This window comes from Schistocerca gregaria, chromosome 7 (genome assembly GCF_023897955.1).
Source record: "Schistocerca gregaria isolate iqSchGreg1 chromosome 7, iqSchGreg1.2, whole genome shotgun sequence".
In the NCBI taxonomy this organism is placed as follows: domain Eukaryota; kingdom Metazoa; phylum Arthropoda; class Insecta; order Orthoptera; family Acrididae; genus Schistocerca; species Schistocerca gregaria.
The window spans coordinates 90,048,448-90,069,310 of record NC_064926.1 but is presented as its reverse complement, the minus strand read 5'-3'; the positions used below and the strand labels follow the sequence as shown (position 1 = coordinate 90,069,310).

Here is a 20,863-nt window from a genome sequence, read left to right as displayed (position 1 = left end):
TAAAGAGATACCGTCACGACACTGAGATTCGTGTCCTGTTTCAGCTGTGCGCTCTGAAAAAGGAGTGGCGCCCGCTACCGGCGACGTACGGCGGCTCGTCTCTGAGCGGGGGCGGCGCGGGAGGCGGCCTGGCGGCGGGTCTGCTGGGGGCGGCCGGGGGTGGCGCGTGCCTGGGCGGCGCCCTGGGCGCGGGGGCGGGCCCCCACTCCGAGCAGGAGACGCTGGAGCTGCGCAAGATCAAGAAGGTGCAGAGCTTCTTCCGGGGGTGGCTCTGCCGCCGCCGCTGGAAGCAGATCGTCGAGCAGTACATCAAGTCGCCGCACGCAGAGAGCATGCGCAAGCGCAACAGGTGCGTGCGCACTCTGACAACCCCACCACAACAAAGGCCGAAAATTAACTACGATTGTAGTGTTGCTCGCGCTGCTAAATATTGCATTTTCGGGCAGCAACAAAGTTATATTATGTGGCAGGTGTCATTAGAGCACAGTTGTTAAAGTCATTTGTTGAAATAATGGATACACTGGGCACTCATATTCTCGTGTTTACCACGCTGGTCTCGTTGTGAACTCATGGCTCAATCGTCGAAAATCCAAGCTCGGATGCAAAGAGGCCTAGGTGATATTCTGCGATATTCAAAAGTTTTATAGATGTGTTCATAAACCATTCTTGAAGATTAAACCTTTGAAAGTTAGCACAAAAAGTAATCAGCACTCCGAATTTGAGTTACACTTCTTTCTTATTACTTTTGTTGCAACATCACTTCACAATATAAAACATACTTGAAAATATCTTCCTCACTGTTAAAGTTCATTTCATAAACTTGCGTCTTTTCAACATGACGACCAAAACTTGACTCTCTAATCACTGCTTACTCGCCCAAAAATCAGAGTTACAAGTACGTCAAAGATCATAGTGACAAAAGAAAGAACACACATAAGAATAATATCATTGCAATATAAACATATGGATGTCTCAAAGTACCTCTACATTAATGAAATTAAATCTGAATGTCAACTACAGAAACACAGTAGAATTTTGCTGGTATCGAGACGTTGAGGTGAGGTGCCGCAATGGTTACGTAATTCAAGTACCATTACAGTACACACTTCACATCCTTTGCCTCAGTACTTTGAACCGTTTCTTCGTCGCTAACCACGAGGTAATGCCTGCAATCTGGCAACTGTACCTTATCTGTCCCATCCCATTATCCCCTTTCTAGTCAATCGAAATTCCAGCATCTTCTGAATCCTGCACATACGTCACATTATTTTTCGTAGATGCTCTTGAACACCTTCCTCATGAAATTTGTTGGAGTTAGCATGAGACCCTCCCGTGACTGGAAAAACACACATCAGCAACATCATCTGTTGCGTAGTAATAAGCCCTTTTTCATAGAAACTTCCCGATGGATTAACTTTGCTTTTCGAGGGAAATGCTGCGCCTTCTGGGCACGAGTCGGTACCCGCTTCCTCAGTTCCACTTAGCCAGTACCTGTCTCCTAGTTTCCAAACTTCACAAAAGTTATCCTTAGGAGACTAGCATTCATAGAAGAAATGCGGACAAATGGCTTTGCTTTAATCTAACCCATTGTTCAAATGGTTCAAATGGCTCTGAGCACTATGGGACTTAACATATGAGATCATCAGTCTCGTAGAACTTAGAACTACTTAAACCTAACTAACCAAAGGACATCACACACATCCATGACCGAGGCAGGATTCGAACCTACGACTGTAGTGGTCGCGCGGCTCCAGACTGTAGTGCCACAACCGCTCGGGCACTTCGGCCGGCCACCCATTGTTCCCTGAAAAAATATTTCACTCTAAGGCAGAGTTTGCACTATTTTGAAACTTTGCACATAGCACAGGCAATAAGAGCATTGTCTCTGACAAACCTAAGATTCTGGGTTCGTGTGTCTTTCTGGCACCTACTGCAAGGAAGTTTCATAACAGCTTACACCCCACTACAGAGCGTAAGATTCATCTTGAAACAATTCCCTGCGTTGTTGTTTGGCTGTACATTCGCAATATCCTTTCTTCCAGGAGTGCCATTTCCACTATGTGTGCAGGAGAACTTCTGTGATTTGGGGAATTAGGAGAGAGCTACTAGTGGAATTATGTCTGTGAGAGTGGGGCTGGGGGGGGGGGGGGGGGGAGAGGAGAGATACGTCATGCTTGGATAGCTCAGTATGCAGAACACTGGCCCACAAAATCAATATTGTTGGCAGCAGTCCGTTTCAAAATTCGGTAACATTTCATTCGTTTGATTTATAAACCAAAGGCAGCAGCGTGATAACTTGCCCAGTGTCATCTCTCGTCTTTTCATGGAGATGTACATAACAAAGAAGTATTAAATTATTTCCTTGTAGGTACAAATTTGGAAATTTGTGGTAAGGCTGAATCCCCGCCAGACGTCATGGACGTCGAAGACACATAGAGGTCCCTGCACCATCGCGCCGTAAGCTGTGCCGACGCGCGCCTGCTGGGCCGCTTTTAGTGTGAGGCGCCACAGGGGAACACGTGGTCCCAGCGGCCAATAGCGGCGCCCCCGAGAGCGCACTTAAGCGCCTGCCTCTCGCTCAGCCAGTACCTCACCATTTATGGCCGTCCCATCCACCTCACTCCTACGCTCAAATACCTTGGCCTCACACTCGACCGCCACCCACCTGGACTCCCCATCTCCTTCCCATCCAAAACAAAGCTCACAACCGCCTCCGCCTCCTGAAACTCCTGACCGGCCGGTCGTGTGGTCTGCATCCTTCCACCATCCTTCACACATACAAATCCTTGATCCGCCCATCTTCTGTTACGCCAGCGTAGCTTGGATTTTCGCCCCGCACCTAAAAAGCACTCCAAATCCTCGAACGCCATGCACTCCACCTCGCCTTCCGTCCCCCATGTGCATCCTCTACGACCTCATCACCTTCCCCCACCTTCTTCTTTTCCTTGAACACATCCGCACACTATATATTGTCCGCCACCTTGATCCCCCTCACCTCTTGGTGCCTCCCTTCCAACCAGTTGCTGTACCTTTAACGCTGTTTCCCACCCTCTCTCCATCCCCACACCCTCTATCCCCACCGGGATGATGAGCTTTGCCCTGACATCTACCCTTCCTACCAACTCTAACCCCATCTTCCTGCCTCCTCCTCAGGGCTCCCTCTCCTCCCCCTTCCTCCTCCTGAGCGCTTCCCCCTCCTACTCCCCCTCCATCTCTTGTGCCTCCTTTCAGTGTCTCTGCGCTCCCTCCTGCCCTGTCTTCCCTCTTCATCTCCCACCCCATGGGTTTCCTGCCTCTTCGTGTACACCCATTGATGCCCCTCCTCTCTTCTTCCCGCCACTTCGCCTGCTGCCCCTTGCTCTCCCCTCCTTTTCCGTCCTCTCTACCCTTTCCCTCGGCAAGTGGGTTTTAAGTATGTTGTTCTGGAATGTTTTTAATACTGTGGCCGACTTTTAACCTGTGCATGCGCAGTCAATGTCTTCTCCAAGTTTTGATGAATCGCCAACTGTCTCTTTTCAACTTTCTGGCGACTTTTTTAACAGTGCTCCATGAGCGTCTCCATGTTAGTCTATTTTTTACCTGCATTTTCTCCCATTATTCTGTTTTAAGTTCCCCTTTATCGCATTGTGTGTGTAACATTTTATTCCTCTTTTAAGTTGTCATGTCGCTCGGCTGAAGAGCGGCGGATTGTGCCGCTGACGCCCCTCTCCAGCCCCTCTCCATCTCTTGTGCCTCCTTTCAGTGTCTCTGCGCTCCCTCCTGCCCTGTCTTCCCTCTTCATCTCCCACCCCACGGGTTTCCTGCCTCTTCATGTACACCCATTGATGCCCCTCCTCTCTTCTTCCCGCCACTTCGCCTGCTGCCCCTTGCTCTCCCCTCCTTTTCCATCCTCTCTACCCTTTCCCTCGGCAAGTGGGTTTTAAGTATGTTGTTCTGGAATGTTTTTAATACTGTGGCCGACTTTTAACCTGTGGATGCGCAGTCAATGTCTTCTCCGAATTTTGAAGAATCGCCAACTGTCTCTTTTCAACTTTCTGGCGACTTTTTTAACTGTCCTCCATGAGCGTCTCCATGTTAGTCTATTTTTTACCTGCATTTTCTCCCATTATTCTGTTTTAAGCTCCCCTTTATCGCATTGTGTGTGTAACATTTTATGCCTCTTTTAAGTTGTCATGTCGCTCGGCTGAAGAGCGGCGGATTGTGCCGCTGACACCCCTCTCCAGCCCATATAGGACAGGGGAATGAAATCACAATAAAGGAAAACAAAAAAAAGCTCAGCCAGCCACTCTAACCTTGCGCACGTTTCTGGACGCAACGCCTCCCCTTAAACAGCTTATTGACTTTCTTGTTCTGTGTACGAGTGGGCGTGGTTGTTAGGTTTTCTTGTGACTCCATTGTTCGATCTTCTTCTTGTTCGTTCGGTCCTCCGTTGGTCGTGTCCGTCCTCTCCCGTTGTGTTGTTGTTCGCAGACCGCTCTGCGGGTCCAGCCACGTTTCCTGTCACTTCAACCCCACGACCACTCCGGTCGCTGTTACAACTCTAAGTTCCTATGGGACCAAACTGCTGATGCCATCGGCCCCTAGGCCTACACACTACTTAATCTAGCGTAAGCTAACTTACGCTAAGGACAACACACACACACACACACACACATGCCCGAGAGAGGACTTCAACCTCCGAGGGGGGAAGCTGCACGAACTGTGGCTACTCTGCGCGGCGTAGATACAAATGTTGCTTTCTAGGAAACTTACAATTATGGGAATAAGTATTCTCGATAACAATAGCAAGGCGTATGGCTCGCAGTTAACTGTGATCTCGATGAAAAAAACCAGCAACTCTACCGAGTGATGAGGGTAGTAGTTTCACCACCCCGTCAACGACGACGTCATTACTAATGGAATCATGTGGGGTACAAAAATGGAAGTGTTCTTTTTAAAAGGAATCGTCCCAGTACAGACCAACAGACAGAGAACTACGGGAAACACACATCAGGACAGTCGCACCTTGATTTCAAGTCCAGTCTCCCAACACAACAAATTTCGTGGAAACCAAAATAAATAATTTGGTTAATAGTTAATTTGCAGTTTAGTGAAAATAACTAAACTTATATTTATGTTGACCAAGTGGATGCTGTCGACGTAAAAGAATTGACGACAAGTCACATTTAGACATACAGTCTTAGATATTACAACAACTATTTTAGGTTAAGAATTTTGTATTTTACATAAAATAGCAGCTTACTAGTAATTTATGCGCTGTGCTCTCAGGCTGAGTCAATGAAATTATTCCCAGAGTGCCTTGGGTTGCAAGTCTGCATTTTTCTTTGCTGATACAGATCTGTAAAAACACTATAATGTAACATGTATTAACACTACTATGTCAGTAGTAATTGTACAATGCTAACCAAGTATACCGAGCTTGGTCCATGAAGTGAGCGGTGTACTGTTTTCAATGAACTTTATTGAAATTCTGTTGCCAGAATACCACTGGGATATACTGTGGACATGTATCCGAGATAATGCGCGGTTCCTGACAGGAAGTATTAATTTCAACTCGGAATTATCAGCGAAGCTTTCTGATACATGTTTCACTAGGAATCTCTTTTTTGCCCCATAGTATCCGTATGGTAGATTACAAGAGGTCAGGTTACCATAATTTTCATGAAATTCATTCAAGTTTAAATTTAATTGTATCTCTAGCGTCACAGACTAAGAGTTAACTACTTCCACAAATATACGTAAAGCCATACAGCTGCCTAACAGAAATCACCCACCTTGCACACTCTATTATTACTACATACGAATATTGTACCATCGCTGCTACACACACATGTTACGTTTCCAGTCATATCTCGTGAAATTGGTTTCCTCGGTACCTGCATGAAAAATGACAAGCTATGACGCTCTATGGAAAAGAAAGTTGCCCTCTTGTGCATGGCTTCACACAGTACAAAGTTACAAAGACTCATTACAAATGGTGCAGCAAGAAAATGCCAACTACCACATCGTCAGCAAGGACGATGCGCCATCGAAGGTGTCGTAGTGTAGTGGCTCCAAGTGCAAGTGGTCTGTGCGGCTGGCACTGCGGCGAGAGGGGTCTAACAACACCACCACTTGCAAAGTAGGTTAGAAATCAGATCACTAATGCTGCACACGCAGCATATGTTCGCTTTATCGGGCAGCAACAAAGTTATTGACTGTGGATGGTATCGTCAGAATGGAAATAATGAAGTCACTGTAAAAAAGTCATTAATTTTAGCACTTATCTTGAATGGATTCCCACGTAGATTTCGTCGAAGTTGTTATGGCTCATCTTGTTGATTCTAGGGTGATTCCACTTTGACTGCTAGAAGGTCCAGATCTGTATTTTAGCAATATTTGAAGACCTAAGAAATGGTTTTTTCAGGAAATTCTTAATGACCAAACAACCCCAGATCATAATAATGGTATGGTAGAAATAATTTTTGACTTGGTGTTCACGATCCACATTTTTATTAAACTTCTTGTAAATTCACATATACTTCTTCTTAATTGTCACATTATCAAGAAAACAGTTTTGTATCAATCTTCATACATTAAATTTCCACTTTAACCAAACACAAGACTTGACTGTTCTTTTACAAAGCGAAATAACAACTTAACTTCTGCAAAGTGAAACAAAGACTGCTCTGTGCGCATTCGCGCCTAAATGGTTATAAGTAAGTCAAAGATTATGACAGTCTCACAGAAAGAATACACACAAGAACCACATCATTCTAATATATCGATACATCGGAGTACTTACACATTAATAAAACCAAATGTTAATATTGTCACAAAAATATGTCTGTTACTTCGCAGAAAAATAGTACGTTATTACTGGTATCGAGAACTGGGGTTGGAGTGCCGTAAGGGTCACGTAAATAAAGAACTATTACAGGGGGTACTATCAGTTCAGAGACTACAGATGTGTGGCTCAGCGAGCGTGCTCCACTGGGTCCACGGATCCCACATCACTGCTGTCAGCATCAGAAGGAAAGTTGTTATGGTGGTAGAGTGGACGTCGATATGCGATACCGCAATCCCTTCCTCCTACCCCCCCCCCCCCCAAAAAAAAAAAACTTATATCGTCGTGTAGTGGAGATTCAGCAATGATCGGGGAGGAAGGAACCTGGGAAAGAAGAGACCTGAGACGAAACTGAGGCTCACGCCGAGTTCCTTCCCACACCCAGGCATACTCCCTGAGCCCGCCCAGGAAAGTCAACCAAAAAACCGGGCAGAGGTTGTGCCCACATCCAGAAGCAGAGCAGTAAACAAAAACGGAGGCACCTCAGTGACTGCAGGAGGACCTGAGGTGGCACGTGGGACGGTAGCCAGGAAGAGGATCCCATCACGAGACAACGGCGGCTCTTTAGTGCCGAAAAAGTGGCTTACGGACGGAAAAGACCCACCGTGGTTTAACAGCGCAATCCGGAGAATGCTCAGGAAGCGAAGACAATTGCACTCGCGGTACAAGAAAGATCGGGAGAGTGAGTACAGGCAAAATTTAGTAGAGATCAGTGCTGCTGTGAAAAGAGCGATGCGCGAAGCATACAACCACTACCACCGTGATATCTTAGCAAAGGATCATAGTGAAAACCCAAGGAAATTCTGGTCGTACATAAAATCGGTAAGCGGGTCGTAGGCTTCCATCCAGTCACTCACTGATCAGTCTGGCCTGGCAACGGAAGTCAGCAAAACGAAAGCTCAATTTTTAAATTTACCAACTGAGAAATCTTTCATGCATGAGGATCGTACAAACATACCGCCGTTTGAGTCTCGTACAGATTCCCGTATGGAGGACGTAGTGATAGACATTCCTGGGGTTGTGAAGCAGCTGAATGGGTTGAAAATAAATACGTCGCCAGGTTCTGGTGGGCTTCCAGTTCGGTTTTACAGAGTACTCTACTGCATTGGCTCCTTACCTAGCTTGCATTTCTCGTGAATCGTTTGCCCAACGTAAAGTCCCGAGCGACTGGAAAAAAGCGCAGGTGACGCCTGTATATAAGAAAGGTAGAAGGACGGATCCTCAAAATTACAGACCAATGTCCTTAACATCGGTTTGTTGCAGGATTCTCGAACATATTCTCTGTTCGAATATAATGAATTTCCTTGAGACAGAGAAGTTGCTGTCCATGCATCAGCACGGCTTTAGAAAGCATCGCTCCTACGAAACGCAACTCGTTTTTTACATGATATCTTGCGAACCATGGAAGAAGGGTATCAGACGGTTGCCATAATCCTTGACTTCCGGAAAACGTTTGACTCGGTGCCCCACTGCAGACTCCTAACTAAGGTACGAGCACATGGGATTGTTTCCGAAATACACTCCTGGAAATGGAAAAAAGAACACATTGACACCGGTGTGTCAGACCCACCATACTTGCTCCGGACACTGCGAGAGGGCTGTACAAGCAATGATCACACGCACGGCACAGCGGACACACCAGGAACCGCGGTGTTGGCCGTCGAATGGCGCTAGCTGCGCAGCATTTGTGCACCGCCGCCGTCAGTGTCAGCCAGTTTGCCGTGGCATACGGAGCTCCATCGCAGTCTTTAACACTGGTAGCATGCCGCGACAGCGTGGACGTGAACCGTATGTGCAGCTGACGGACTTTGAGCGAGGGCGTATAGTGAGCATGCGGGAGGCCGGGTGGACGTACCGCCGAATTGCTCAACACGTGGGGCGTGAGGTCTCCGCAGTACATCGATGTTGTCGCCAGTGGTCGGCGGAAGGTGCACGTGCCCGTCGACCTGGGACCGGACCGCAGCGACGCACGGATGCACGCCAAGACCGTAGGATCCTACGCAGTGCCGTAGGAGACCGCACCGCCACTTCCCAGCAAATTAGGGACACTGTTGCTCCTGGGGTATCGGCGAGGACCATTCGCAACCGTCTCCATGAAGCTGGGCTACGGTCCCGCACACCGTTAGGCCGTCTTCCGCTCACGCCCCAACATCGTGCAGGCCGCCTCCAGTGGTGTCGCGACAGGCGTGAATGGAGGGACGAATGGAGACGTGTCGTCTTCAGCGATGAGAGTCGCTTCTGCCTTGGTGCCAATGATGGTCGTATGCGTGTTTGGCGCCGTGCAGGTGAGCGCCACAATCAGGACTGCATACGACCGAGGTACACAGGGCCAACACCCGGCATCATGGTGTGGGGAGCGATCTCCTACACTGGCCGTACACCTCTGGTGATCGTCGAGGGGTCACTGAATAGTGCACGGTACATCCAAACCGTCATCGAACCCATCGTTTTACCATTCCTAGACCGGCAAGGGAACTTGCTGCTCCAACAGGACAATGCACGTCCGCATGTATCCTGTGCCACCCAACGTGCTCTAGAAGGTGTAAGTCAACTACCCTGGCCAGCAAGATCTCCGGATCTGTCCCCCATTGAGCACGTTTGGGACTGGATGAAGCGTCGTCTCACGCGGTCTGCACGTCCAGCACGAACGCTGGTCCAACTGAGGCGCCAGGTGGAAATGGCATGGCAAGCCGCTCCACAGGACTACATCCAGCATCTCTATGATCGTCTCCATGGGAGAATAGCAGCCTGCATTGCTGCGAAAGGTGGATATACACTGTACTAGTGCCGACATTGTGCATGCTCTGTTGCCTGTGTCTATGTGCCTGTGGTTCTGTCAGTGTGATCATGTGATGTATCTGACCCCAGGAATGTGTCAATAAAGTTTTCCCTTCCTGGGACAATGAATTCACGGTGTTCTTATTTCAATTTCCAGGAGTGTATGTGAGCGGCTCGAAGACTTCTCAAGTGATAGAACCCAGTACGTTGTCTTCGATGTTGAGTGTTCATCGGAGGTGAGGGTATTGTTGTGGTTGGCCGGAAAGCCAACACATTGTAACTGAAGGAGGCCGAAATGCACGCGTTTTAGCTCACGCAGGCTGGCGTGAGGTCTGGAACATGACAAGGGAATTAGAATTGAGAAAAACGGACGTAGCTGATGGAATACTTAACTTTAATCCATTAATGAAGAACGTCGGTCTTTATGGTACATGATTCACAATATCAATAGTACGGATATTGGCGCCTTGCTAGGTCGTAGCAAATAACGTAGCTCAAGGCTATGCTAACTATCGTCTCGGCAAATGAGAGCGTAGAAGTCAGTGAACCATCGCTAGCAAAGTCGGCTGTACAACTGGGGCGAGTGCTAGGAAGTGTCTCTGGACCTGCCGTGTGGCGGCGCTCGGTCTGCAATCACTGATAGTGGCGACACACAGGTCCGACGTATACTACCGGACCGCGGCCGATTTAAAGCAAGTGTGATGTCTAGCGGTGACACTACATTCCTTCCCCGCAAATCGGCGTACGGTTGTGGCATAAGGCTTCCGCCCGCCGTGGGGAGGACCGCATGTTGACGTATGCGACGAGGTGGGGAGTCTAACAACAGGCGAGGCTGTGCCACCCGCACCCTGCCATTCGGACCGCGGGGAGCTAGGAAAAGCCTGAAAACCTGCTCCAGGGTGCACGCCAACATGCGGTGTATGCGCCCGTAGAGATACAGGAGGAGCCGAAGGGTCGACCTCCATCGGGTCGGGGCACCCGACGGGCGAAGACGACATATGGTCCGGAGCGGGGAAGAGTTCCATGTCGGAGGACAACTGGTCACGGGAAGCGATCGGCGGCGCGGGACCAAGGGAGGCGCCCGGCGGTTGCAGTGACGCGTCCACTGCAGGCGTCGCCGGCGGGAGAACAGGCGGCGGCGGCGGCGGCGCCATGGGGCAAAATGGAAGGCAGCGTCCGCCCGGGGCGCTGACCGGGCGGCACCGTCGCTGAAAGCAGACGGCGAGCGGCAGATCCCGTGCGACGACAGAGGCGCAGCTGATTGAGATGCCGACGCACCTCACCAGACGCCCCCAAAACCAGATACATTGCGCTGCCGAGGCAGAAAAGAATGCGCCCTTCGAGCCAACGCCGTGAACCTCGATAGAGGCGATAGTAGACAACGTCGCCTGGAGCAAAAGCCAGTGTCCGCCGCTGCACAGGAACGTTATGCGGCGGATTTAGCAAAGACATCAAGGTTCGATGATGACGACCGTGGAGCAACACAGCCGACGAGCGACCATCTCGGGGCTGAGAGCGATACGAGGACAAAAAGAGCAATAACGCGTCCTCCCGAGAATGCGACTCTTTCAACTTCATCGTCTGTGACTTGAAAGTCCTGGCCAATCGTTCAGCGGCACCGTTTGACTGCGGCGAAAACGGCGCGGACGTCAGATGTTGAATACCATTGGTCTTGCAGAATGACTGAAATTCTGCGGACATGAATTGTGGGCCATTGTCGGAAAGAATAGTCTGTGGAAGACCTTCAATGCAAAAGATATCGGATAACGCTTGGATGGTGGCAGATGACGTCGTGGAAGATATCCGGACAACAAAAGGAAAATTACTGAATGAAGCTACCACAACCAACCATCGAGCATTCCAGAATGGACCAGCAAAATCGATGTGTAAGCGTTGCCAAGGGGAAGTGGCTTTTGGCTATGCAAAGAATTTCCGCGGTGGTGCTGACTGTTGCTCGGCACACACCCTGCAAGAAGAGCACATATTCGTAATCGCGGGATCGATTCCGAACCAAGTACAGTGCTGACGAGCAAGTTGTTTCGTTCTCACTATACCCCAATGTCCTTCGTGGAGAAGCTGTAAGACAGAGGACTGTAAAGAACGTGGTACCACGACCCTGGACTGATCATTATCAGAACGCAACAGCAAAACACCACATCGTACAAAAAGTCTCTCCTTGTGAGCAAAAAATCGGTGAACCAACGGGTCCCCGATCCGTGACTTTGACAAGGGCCATTGCGTAGCAACAAAACACAGAACGGGAGCAAGGACAGGGTCGGCGGCTGTAGCTGTAGCTACACGACGAAAATCAATTGGAAACGATTCGACCACGTCATCGGTTTCCGCATCAATGAACATGCAAGCAAGTTCGGAGGAATCGAATGCCCTATCCTCAGCAACAGACAAGCGGGACAACGCATCGGCGTTTCCGTGCTAAGCATTGGACCGATACAAGATATCGTAGCGGTACTGCGAGAGGAAAATAGACCAGCGAATGAATTTCTGAGGCGAAATCAAGTCTTGCATGGCACGAAGGTGCGTGGGACTGGGATGTATGCCTTGGGCATTGAGTACATGTGCCAAGTATGGCACGTCCCGAGCAAAAAACACACATTTGTACTTCCGTAAGCGAAGACCATTTTGTCGCAAGACCTGAAATAATGTTCTGAGATTGGCCAAATGTTCTTCTTCCGTCTTTCCGGAGATCACAATATCGTCCAGATAATTTGCTGCAGTAGGGACCGACGCACAAACAGTTTGTAGATATTGCTGAAACAATGCAGGGACGGATGCACACCCGAATGGCAGTCGTTTGAATCGATACAAACCAAGATGCGTGTTAACCACCAAAAGGTGCTGGGATTCTTCGTCCACCGGTATTTACCAGTATGCATCTGCTAGGTCCAACTTCGAAAAATATTTATCCGGGCACAGTTTGTCAAAAAGTTCTTCTGGGCGGGGTAAAGGAAAAGTTGCAATCATTAGTTGTGGATTCACTGTTGCCTTGAAGTCCACACAAAGTCTCAATTTGCCGGAAGGTTTTGGCAAAATTACTAAGGGTGATGCCCAGAGAGAAGCCTGCACACGTTCAATTACACCTTGTGATTCCAATTCGTGTAATGTTTTTGCGACCTCATCACGCAATGCGTGGGGAACATTGCGCGCTCTGAAAAATTTCGGTTGCGCGTTTACTTTCAGTTCCAAATATGCTTTATAGTTCTTAGAGCAACCGAGGCCCGGTGCAAAAATGTCTGCAAATTCTTCACATAGACGAGAAACACTGTCTGAAGGCACAGTCTGGTTCAATGATAGGGCTTGATTTACTATAGACAAGTTAAACAACTGAAATAAATCGAAACCAAACAAGTTCACTGCAGAAGAAGAACGAAGGACGTAAAATGACACAAATTTTGTTTGTCCTTTGTATGTTGCAAGAAGGCTGCACTGTCCTAACACAGGGATACGTTGCCCTGAATAGCTTGTTAACTGAAGATTTGCGGCACGCAACGGAGGTGTGCCCAGCAGTTTGTAAGTATCTTGATTGATCAGTGAAACTGCAGCTCCGGTATCGAGCTGGAATGGTATCACTTTGCCGTTAATGTCCAAGTCTACAAAAAGTTTATTGTCCTGCTGACGACAAGAGCGACTGTCTCGTGCAACGTGAACTGACACTGGCACATAATCACTTGAGACTTGACGGGAGTTCCGGCGATGTCGACGCACACTTTTTTTTGGGACGAACACAGTCACTGTTAGAGAGAGTGGCACTGGCCGGAGTGGAATGAACTACATGAATTTCCATGGCCGAAGTGTCGCGAGCCTGTGTATCCCTGGTTCGATTCCCATTCCGGCGCGAAGCAAAGGGCCTGGAACGGTTTTGGGTTTCTGATCTGAGCTTTTCCTGGCAAACACTCTGAACATGTCTTTTTTTTAAAAAAAAAATAAAAGCAAATAGCTTGGCGTGACGGACAATTCTCACGCGAATGTTTAGTAGCACACCGCGGGTATGATTTGATCACTGCATTTGCTTGCCTGCGCGGCACACGTGGCTGAGAGCCTGGCGGCAGCGGCGCGGCCGGGCGCGAGGGCTGTTTACTGCTCCGTGCAGCTCGCCCGGCGGACCGGTTAATCTGACACACTACTGGCAATGTTTCAGATGATTCCTGAGCAAAGTCAAGTGTGTCCTGCCGATCCAATATGTCCATCACTTGTTGAAGGGAGGGATTGACTAGTTTCAAAATCTGTTCCCTTATACGAACATCAGAAACGTTCTGTGCAATTGCATCACGTAACATACTATCTGAATAAGGGAGTCCACATTGACACTCAAAAGCACAATCCCTAGTAAGGCCTTGCAAGGTTGCAACCCACTCCCGATTAGTCTGACCAGCCATGCGTTTTGTACGAAAGAAGGTATATCGTTTGGCAACTACATTGACTGATTCTTTGAAATATGCATCTAATGCAGACAAAATTTCTGCGTAGGACAGAGTTGCTACGTCACGTCGGGGAAATAATTTGACTATCACACGATGCGTTTGTACCCCTACTGAGGACAACAAAAAGGGCTGCCGCTCGTTACCTTGAATTCTGTAGGCGGCGAGATGGAATCCAAATTGGCGTGACCACTCCGTCCAGCTTTCCAGTGCAGCATCAAAAGGTCGAAAAGTGGGTGCAACAGCGTGAAGCGGCTGCTGCCGCATCGTTTTGCATGGCACGTTGACCCTGGACGAGCTGTCCAAGGGCATCCAGTAAGGCCTGCGTCTGCTGATTCTGTAAGCGATAAAATTCGGACAGTACATCTGGAGATTGTGGAGAAGTCATTACAGAAGTAAATCAGGGCAATATCGATACGAACGCGGTTTTGCCTCGTCGCCAATGTTGTGGTTGGCAGGAGAGCCAACCCGTATAATTAAAGGAGGCCGAAATGCACGCGTTTTAGCTCACGCAGGCTGGCGTGTGGTCTGGAACATGACAAGGGAATTATAATTGAGAAAAACGGACGTAGCTGATGGAATACTTAACTTTAATCCATTAATGAAGAACTTCCCTCTTTATGGTACATGATTCACAATATCAATAGTACGGATACTGGCGCCTTGCTAGGTCGTAGCAAATAACGTAGCTGAAGGCTATGCTAACTATCGTCTCGGCAAATGAGAGCGTAGAAGTCAGTGAACCACCGCTAGCAAAGTCGGCAGTACAACTGGGGAGAGTGCTAGGAAGTCTCTCTGGACCTGCCGTGTGGCGGCGCTCGGTCTGCAATCACTGATAGTGGCGACACGCGGGTCCGACGTATACTACCGGACCGCGACCTATTTAAAGGCTACCACCTTGCAAGTGTGGTGTCTAAGGGTGACACCACAGGTATCATCTGCAGCGCCCCAGAGAAGTGTGGTAGGTCCGGTTTTGTTTTCTATCAACATAAATGATCTTTTGGATAGGGTGGATAGCAATGTGAGGCTGTTTGCTGATGATGCTGTGGTCTTCTGGACGGTGTCGTCGTTGAGTGACTGTAGGAGGATACAAGATGACTGGGACACGATTTGTGATTGGTGTAAAGAACGGTAGCCAACTCTAAATATAAATAATTGTAAATTAATGCAGGTGAATAGGAAAAAGATTCCCGTAATGTTTAAATACTCCATTAGAAGTGTAGCGTTTGAAACAGTCACGTCGATTAAATATTTGTGCGTAACATTGCAGAGCGATATGAAGTGGGACAAGCATGTAATGGCAGTTGTGGGGAAGGCGGATAGTCGTCTTCGATTGATTGGTAGAATTTCGGGAAGATGTGGTTCATCTGTAAAGGAGACCGCCTCTTTTTTTAGTCATCAGTCTACTGACTGGTTTGATTCGGCCCGCCACGAATTCCTTTCCTGTGCTAACCTCTTCATCTCAGAGTAGCACTTGCAACCTACGTCCTCAATTATTTACTTGACGTATTCCAATCTCTGTCTTCCTCTACAGTTTTTGCCCTCTACAGCTCCCTCTAGTACCATGGAACTCATTCCCTCATGTCTTAGCAGATGTCCTATCATCCTCTCCCTTCTCCTTATCAGCGTTTTCCACATATTCCTTTCCTCTCCGATTCTGCGTAGAACTTCCTCATTCCTTACCTTATCAGTCCACCTAATTTTCAGCATTCGTCTATAGCACCACATCTCAAATGCTTCGATTCTCTTCTGTTGCGGTTTTCCCACAGTCCATGTTTCACTACCATACAATGCTGTACTCCAGACGTACATCCTCAGAAATTTCTTCCTCAAATTAAGGCCGGTGTTTGACATTAGTAAACTTCTCTTGGCCAGAAATGCCTTTTTTGCCATAGCCAGTCTGCTTTTGATGTCTTCCTTCCTCCTTCCGTCATTGGTTATTTTACTGCCTAGGTAGCAGAATTGCTTAACTTCATTGACTTCGTGACCATCAATCCTGATGTTAGGTTTCTCGCTGTTCTCATTTCTACTACTTCTCATTACCTTCGTCTTTCTCCGATTTACTCTCAAACCATTCTGTGTACTCATTAGACTGTTCATTCCGTTCAGCAGATCATTTAATTCTTCTTCACTTTCACTCAGGATAGCAATGTCATCAGCGAATCGTATCATTGATATCCTTTCACCTTGTATTTTAATTCCACTCCTGAACCTTTCTTTTATTTCCATAATTGCTTCCTCGATGTACAGATTGAAGAGTAGGGGCGAACGGCTACAGCCTTGTCTTACACCCTTCTTAATACGAGCACTTCGTTCTTGATCGTCCACTCTCATTATTCCCTCTTGGTTGTTGTACATATTGTATATGACCCGTCTCTCCCTATAGCTTACCCCTACTTTTTTCAGTATCTCTAACAGCTTGCACTATTTTATATTGTCGAACGCTTTTTCCAGGTCGACAAATCCTATCAACGTGTCTTGATTTTTCTTTAGCCTTGCTTGCATTATTAGCCGTAACGTCAGAATTGCCTCTCTCGTGCCTTTACTTTTCCTAAAGCCAAACTGATCGTCACCTAGCGCATTCTCAATTTTCTTTTCCATTCTTCTGTATATTATTCTTGTAAGCAGCTTCGATGCATGAGCTGTTAAGCTGATTGTGCGATGATTCCCGCACTTGTCAGCTCTTGCCGTCTTCGGAATTGTGTGGATGATGCTTTTCCGAAAGTCAGATGGTATGTCGCCAGACTCATATATTCTACACACCAACGTGAATAGTCGTATTGTTGCCACTTCCCCTGATGATTTTAGAAATTCTGATGGAATGTTATCTATCCCTTCTGCCTTATTTGACCGTAAGTCCTCCAAAGCTCTTTTAAATTCCGATTCTAATACTGGATCCCCTATCTCTTCTAAATCGACTCCTGTTTCTTCTTCTATCACATCAGACAAATCTTCAGCCTCATAGAGGCTTTCAATGTATTCTTTCCACCTATCTGCTCTCTCCTCTGCATTTAACAGTGGAATTCCCGTTGCACTCTTAATGTTACCACCGTTGCTTTTAATGTCACCAAAGGTTGTTTTGACTTTCCTCTATGCTGTGTCTGTGATTCCGACAATCATATCTTTTTCGATGTCTTCACATTTTTGCTGCAGCCATTTCGTCTTAGCTTCCCTGCACTTCCTATTTATTTCATTCCTCAGCGACTTGTGTTTCTGTATTCCTGATTTTCCCGGAACATGTTTGTACTTCCTGCTTTCATCAATCAACTGAAGTATTTCTTCTGTTACCCATGGTTTCTTCGCAGCTACCTTCTTTGTACCTATGTTTTCCTTCCCAACTTCTGTGATGGCCCTTTTTAGAGATGTCCATTCCACTTCAACTGTACTGCCTACTGCGCTATTTCTTATTGCTGTATCTATAGAGTTAGAGAACTTCAAACGCATCTCGTCATTCCTTAGTACTGCCGTATCCCACTTCTTTGCGTATTGATTCTTTCTGACTAATGTCTTGAACTTCAGCCTACTCTTCATCACTACTATATTGTGATCTGAGTCTATATCTGCTCCTGGGTACGCCTTACAATCCAGTATCTGATTTCGGAATCTCTGTCTGACCATGATGTAATCTAATTGAAATCTTCCCGTATCTCCCGGCCTTTTCCAAGTATACCTCCTCCTCTTGTGGTTCTTGAACAGTGTATTCGCTATTATAGCTGAAACTTGTTACAGAACTCAATTGGTCTTTCTCCTCTTTCATTCCTTGTCCCACGCCCATATTCTCCTGTAATGTTTTCTTCTACTCCTTCCCCTACAGCTGCATTCCAGTCGCCCATGACTATTAGATTTTCGTCTCCCTTTACATATTGCATTACCCTTTCAATATCCTCATACCCTTTCTCTGTTCATCTTCAGCTTGCGACGTCGGCATGTATACCTGAACTATCGTTGTCGGTGTTGGTCTGCTGTCGATTCTGATTAGAACCAGCCAGTCACTGAACTGTTCACAGTAAGACACCCTCTGCGCTACCTTCCTACTCATAACGAATCCTACAACTGTTATACCATTTTCTGCTGCTGTTGATATTACCCGATACTCATCCGACCAGAAATCCTTGTCTTCCTCCCACTTCACTTCACTGACCCCTACTATATCTAGATTGAGCCTTTGCATTTCCCTTTTCAGATTTTCTAGTTTCCCTACCACGTTCAAGCTTCTGACATTTCACGCCCCGACTCGTAGATCATTATTCAATCGTTTTCTCATGGTAACCTCCCCCTTGGCAGTCCCCTCCCGGAGATCCGAATGGGGGACTATTCCGGAATTTTTTGCCAATGGAGAGATCATCATGACACTTCTTCAGCTATAGGCCACATGTCCTGTGGATACACGTTACGTGTATTTAATGCAGTGGTTTCCATTGCCTTCTGCATCCTCATGTCGTTGATCATTGCTGATTCTTCCGCCTTTAGGGGCAATTTCCCACCCCTAGGACAACAGAGTGCCCTGAACCTCTATCCGCTCCTCCGCCCTCTTTGACAAGGCCGTTGGCAGAATGAGGCTGACGTCTTATGCCGGAAGTCTTCGGCCGCCAATGCTGATTATTTATCAAAATTTAGGCAGTGGCGGGGATCGAACCCGGGACTGAAGACGTTTTGATTATGACTCAAAGACGCTACCCCTAGACCACGGGTACCGCTTATAAAACACTAATAGGACCTATTATTGAGTGCTGCTTGAGCGTTTGGGATCCCTATCAGGTCGGATTGAGAGAGGACATAGAAGCAATTCAGAGGCGGGCAACTAGATTTGTTACTGGTAGGTTTGATCATACCGAGAGTGTTACGGAAATGCTTCAGGAACTCGGGTGGCAGTCTCTGGAGGAAAGGAGGCGTTCGTGAATCGCTACTGAGGAAATTTATAGAACGAGCATTTGAGGCTGACTGCAGTACAACTTTACTGCCGCAACTTATATTTCGCGGAAAGACCACAAAGATAAGATAAGAGAGATTAGGGCTCTTACAGAGGCATATAGGCAGTCATTTTTCCCTCGTTCTGTTTGGGAGTGGAACAGGGAGAGAAGATGCTAGTTGTGGTACTAAGTACCCTCCGCCACGTACCGTATGGTGGATTGCGGAGTATGTACGAGGGTCGGTCAAAAAGTAATGCCTCCCATTTTTTTCTACTTAAAAAAATTAAGTTAAGTGAAAAATTTGAATTTGGCGCCATTCCTCAAACCTTCTTCTGCAATCCACTTCAGTAGTAACTTTCTGTGTCAACAGGTGGCAGCACAGCAGAAGTTTGTAAGATGGCCGACATCGATGTTCGTTTGAGACAGCGTTGTGTGATTGAATTCTTGAATGCAGAAGGTGAAACGCCCATACGCATTCATGAAAGACTGAAGAAGGTGTATGGTGTTGTGACAGTGGATGTCAGCACTGTTAGACGATGGATTCGTCGTTGTAAGGAAGCTGAAGGGCAAACACCGTTGACTGACGAAAAGCGGAGCGGCAGGCCGGTGAGTGCAGTGACTCCACACAACATTCAGCAAGTTGATGACATCATTCGTGGTGACCGTCGGGTGACTGCAGATGAAGTGTGTCGCATTATTTCTCTTAGTAAAGGCAGTGTGATCACGATTATTAAACAATTGGGGTACTCAAAAGTTTGTGCACGGTGGGTTCCAAGAATGTTAACCGATCAGAATAAAGAGCCAAGGAAAACAATAGCCTCCCAACACTTGCAGCGCTTCCGTTTGGAGGGAGATGAGTTTCTGAAAAAAATTGTGACCGGGGACGAAACATGGGTGCATTTTTTTGAACCCGAATCAAAGAGGCAGTCAATGGAGTGGCGTCACACAAGCTCGCCGAGGAAGAAAAAATTCAAAACTGTGCGATCAGCAGGGAAAGTTATGGCAACAGTTTTCTGGGATACAGAGGGTGTGATTCTGGTTGATTTTTTGGAGCAGGGATGCACAATAAATTCTGTTCCATACGTCACAACCCTCAAAAAACTTAAAGCACGTCTTCAGCGAGTTCGCCCAACAAAATCAATGGCAGATGTTCTTCTTTTGCATGACAATGCAAGACCACACACCAGTCGTTACACCTCTGACGAGATTGTCAAAATTGGATGGGAAGTTTTGCCTCATCTCCCATACAGCCGTGACCTGGCACCATCAGACTTCCATCTGTTCGGGCCACTAAAAGAAGCTCATCGTGGGATTCATTTTGAAGATGAGGAGGCCGTCAAAACATCGGTGCGTCAATGGCTTAGGAAGCAGAGCTGTGATTTTTACCGTGCTGGGATACATGCCCTTGTTCAAAGATGGACCAAAACTGTAGAGATGGGCGGAGATTACATTGAAAAATGACAAAATGATCCTCAATGTTGTGGTTTTCAACCTATGTAATTGCATTTAAATTTCCTGACAATTAAACGTAGGAAAAAAATAGGAGGCATTACTTTTTGACTGACCCTCGTATGTAGATGTAGAGGTAGACAGCGACGACTTTGAAAAGCCGCTGAATTGTATCGGTTCCGGGACGGACTCGAATGGCATGGGATCATCGGGGGCCGGATGCAGCGATGGCTGCCTTGCACAGGCAGGCAATGGATATGAGAGCACGAAGCCTTGGGCAGGATCACGGTTTTGAATGTGTGGTATGTTATGCAGCCAGCGCATAGGCCCACTGAGTACGTCTGGTGACGAATAGGAAGACCGTGCAGCGAGGGTAGGGAAGTACCCTGCTAAGGCTGTCAGAAGCTTTCGACACCACGTCCGTGAAATCACTCTGTGTGGTGGTACGAACCATTCTGTTTCGC

General features: G+C 47.4%; 1 protein-coding gene across 1 annotated transcript in view; it reads left to right on the top strand.

The window, feature by feature from the left end:
• Positions 1 to 20,863, top strand: part of LOC126281292 (ras-specific guanine nucleotide-releasing factor 2-like) — a 1,771,818-nt gene that overhangs the window by 900,468 nt on the left and 850,487 nt on the right. Inside the window, exon 5 of the mRNA XM_049980119.1 lies at positions 45 to 349. Coding sequence (XP_049836076.1) covers positions 45 to 349 — 305 coding nt within the window. The remainder of the gene's footprint in view (positions 1 to 44; positions 350 to 20,863) is intronic.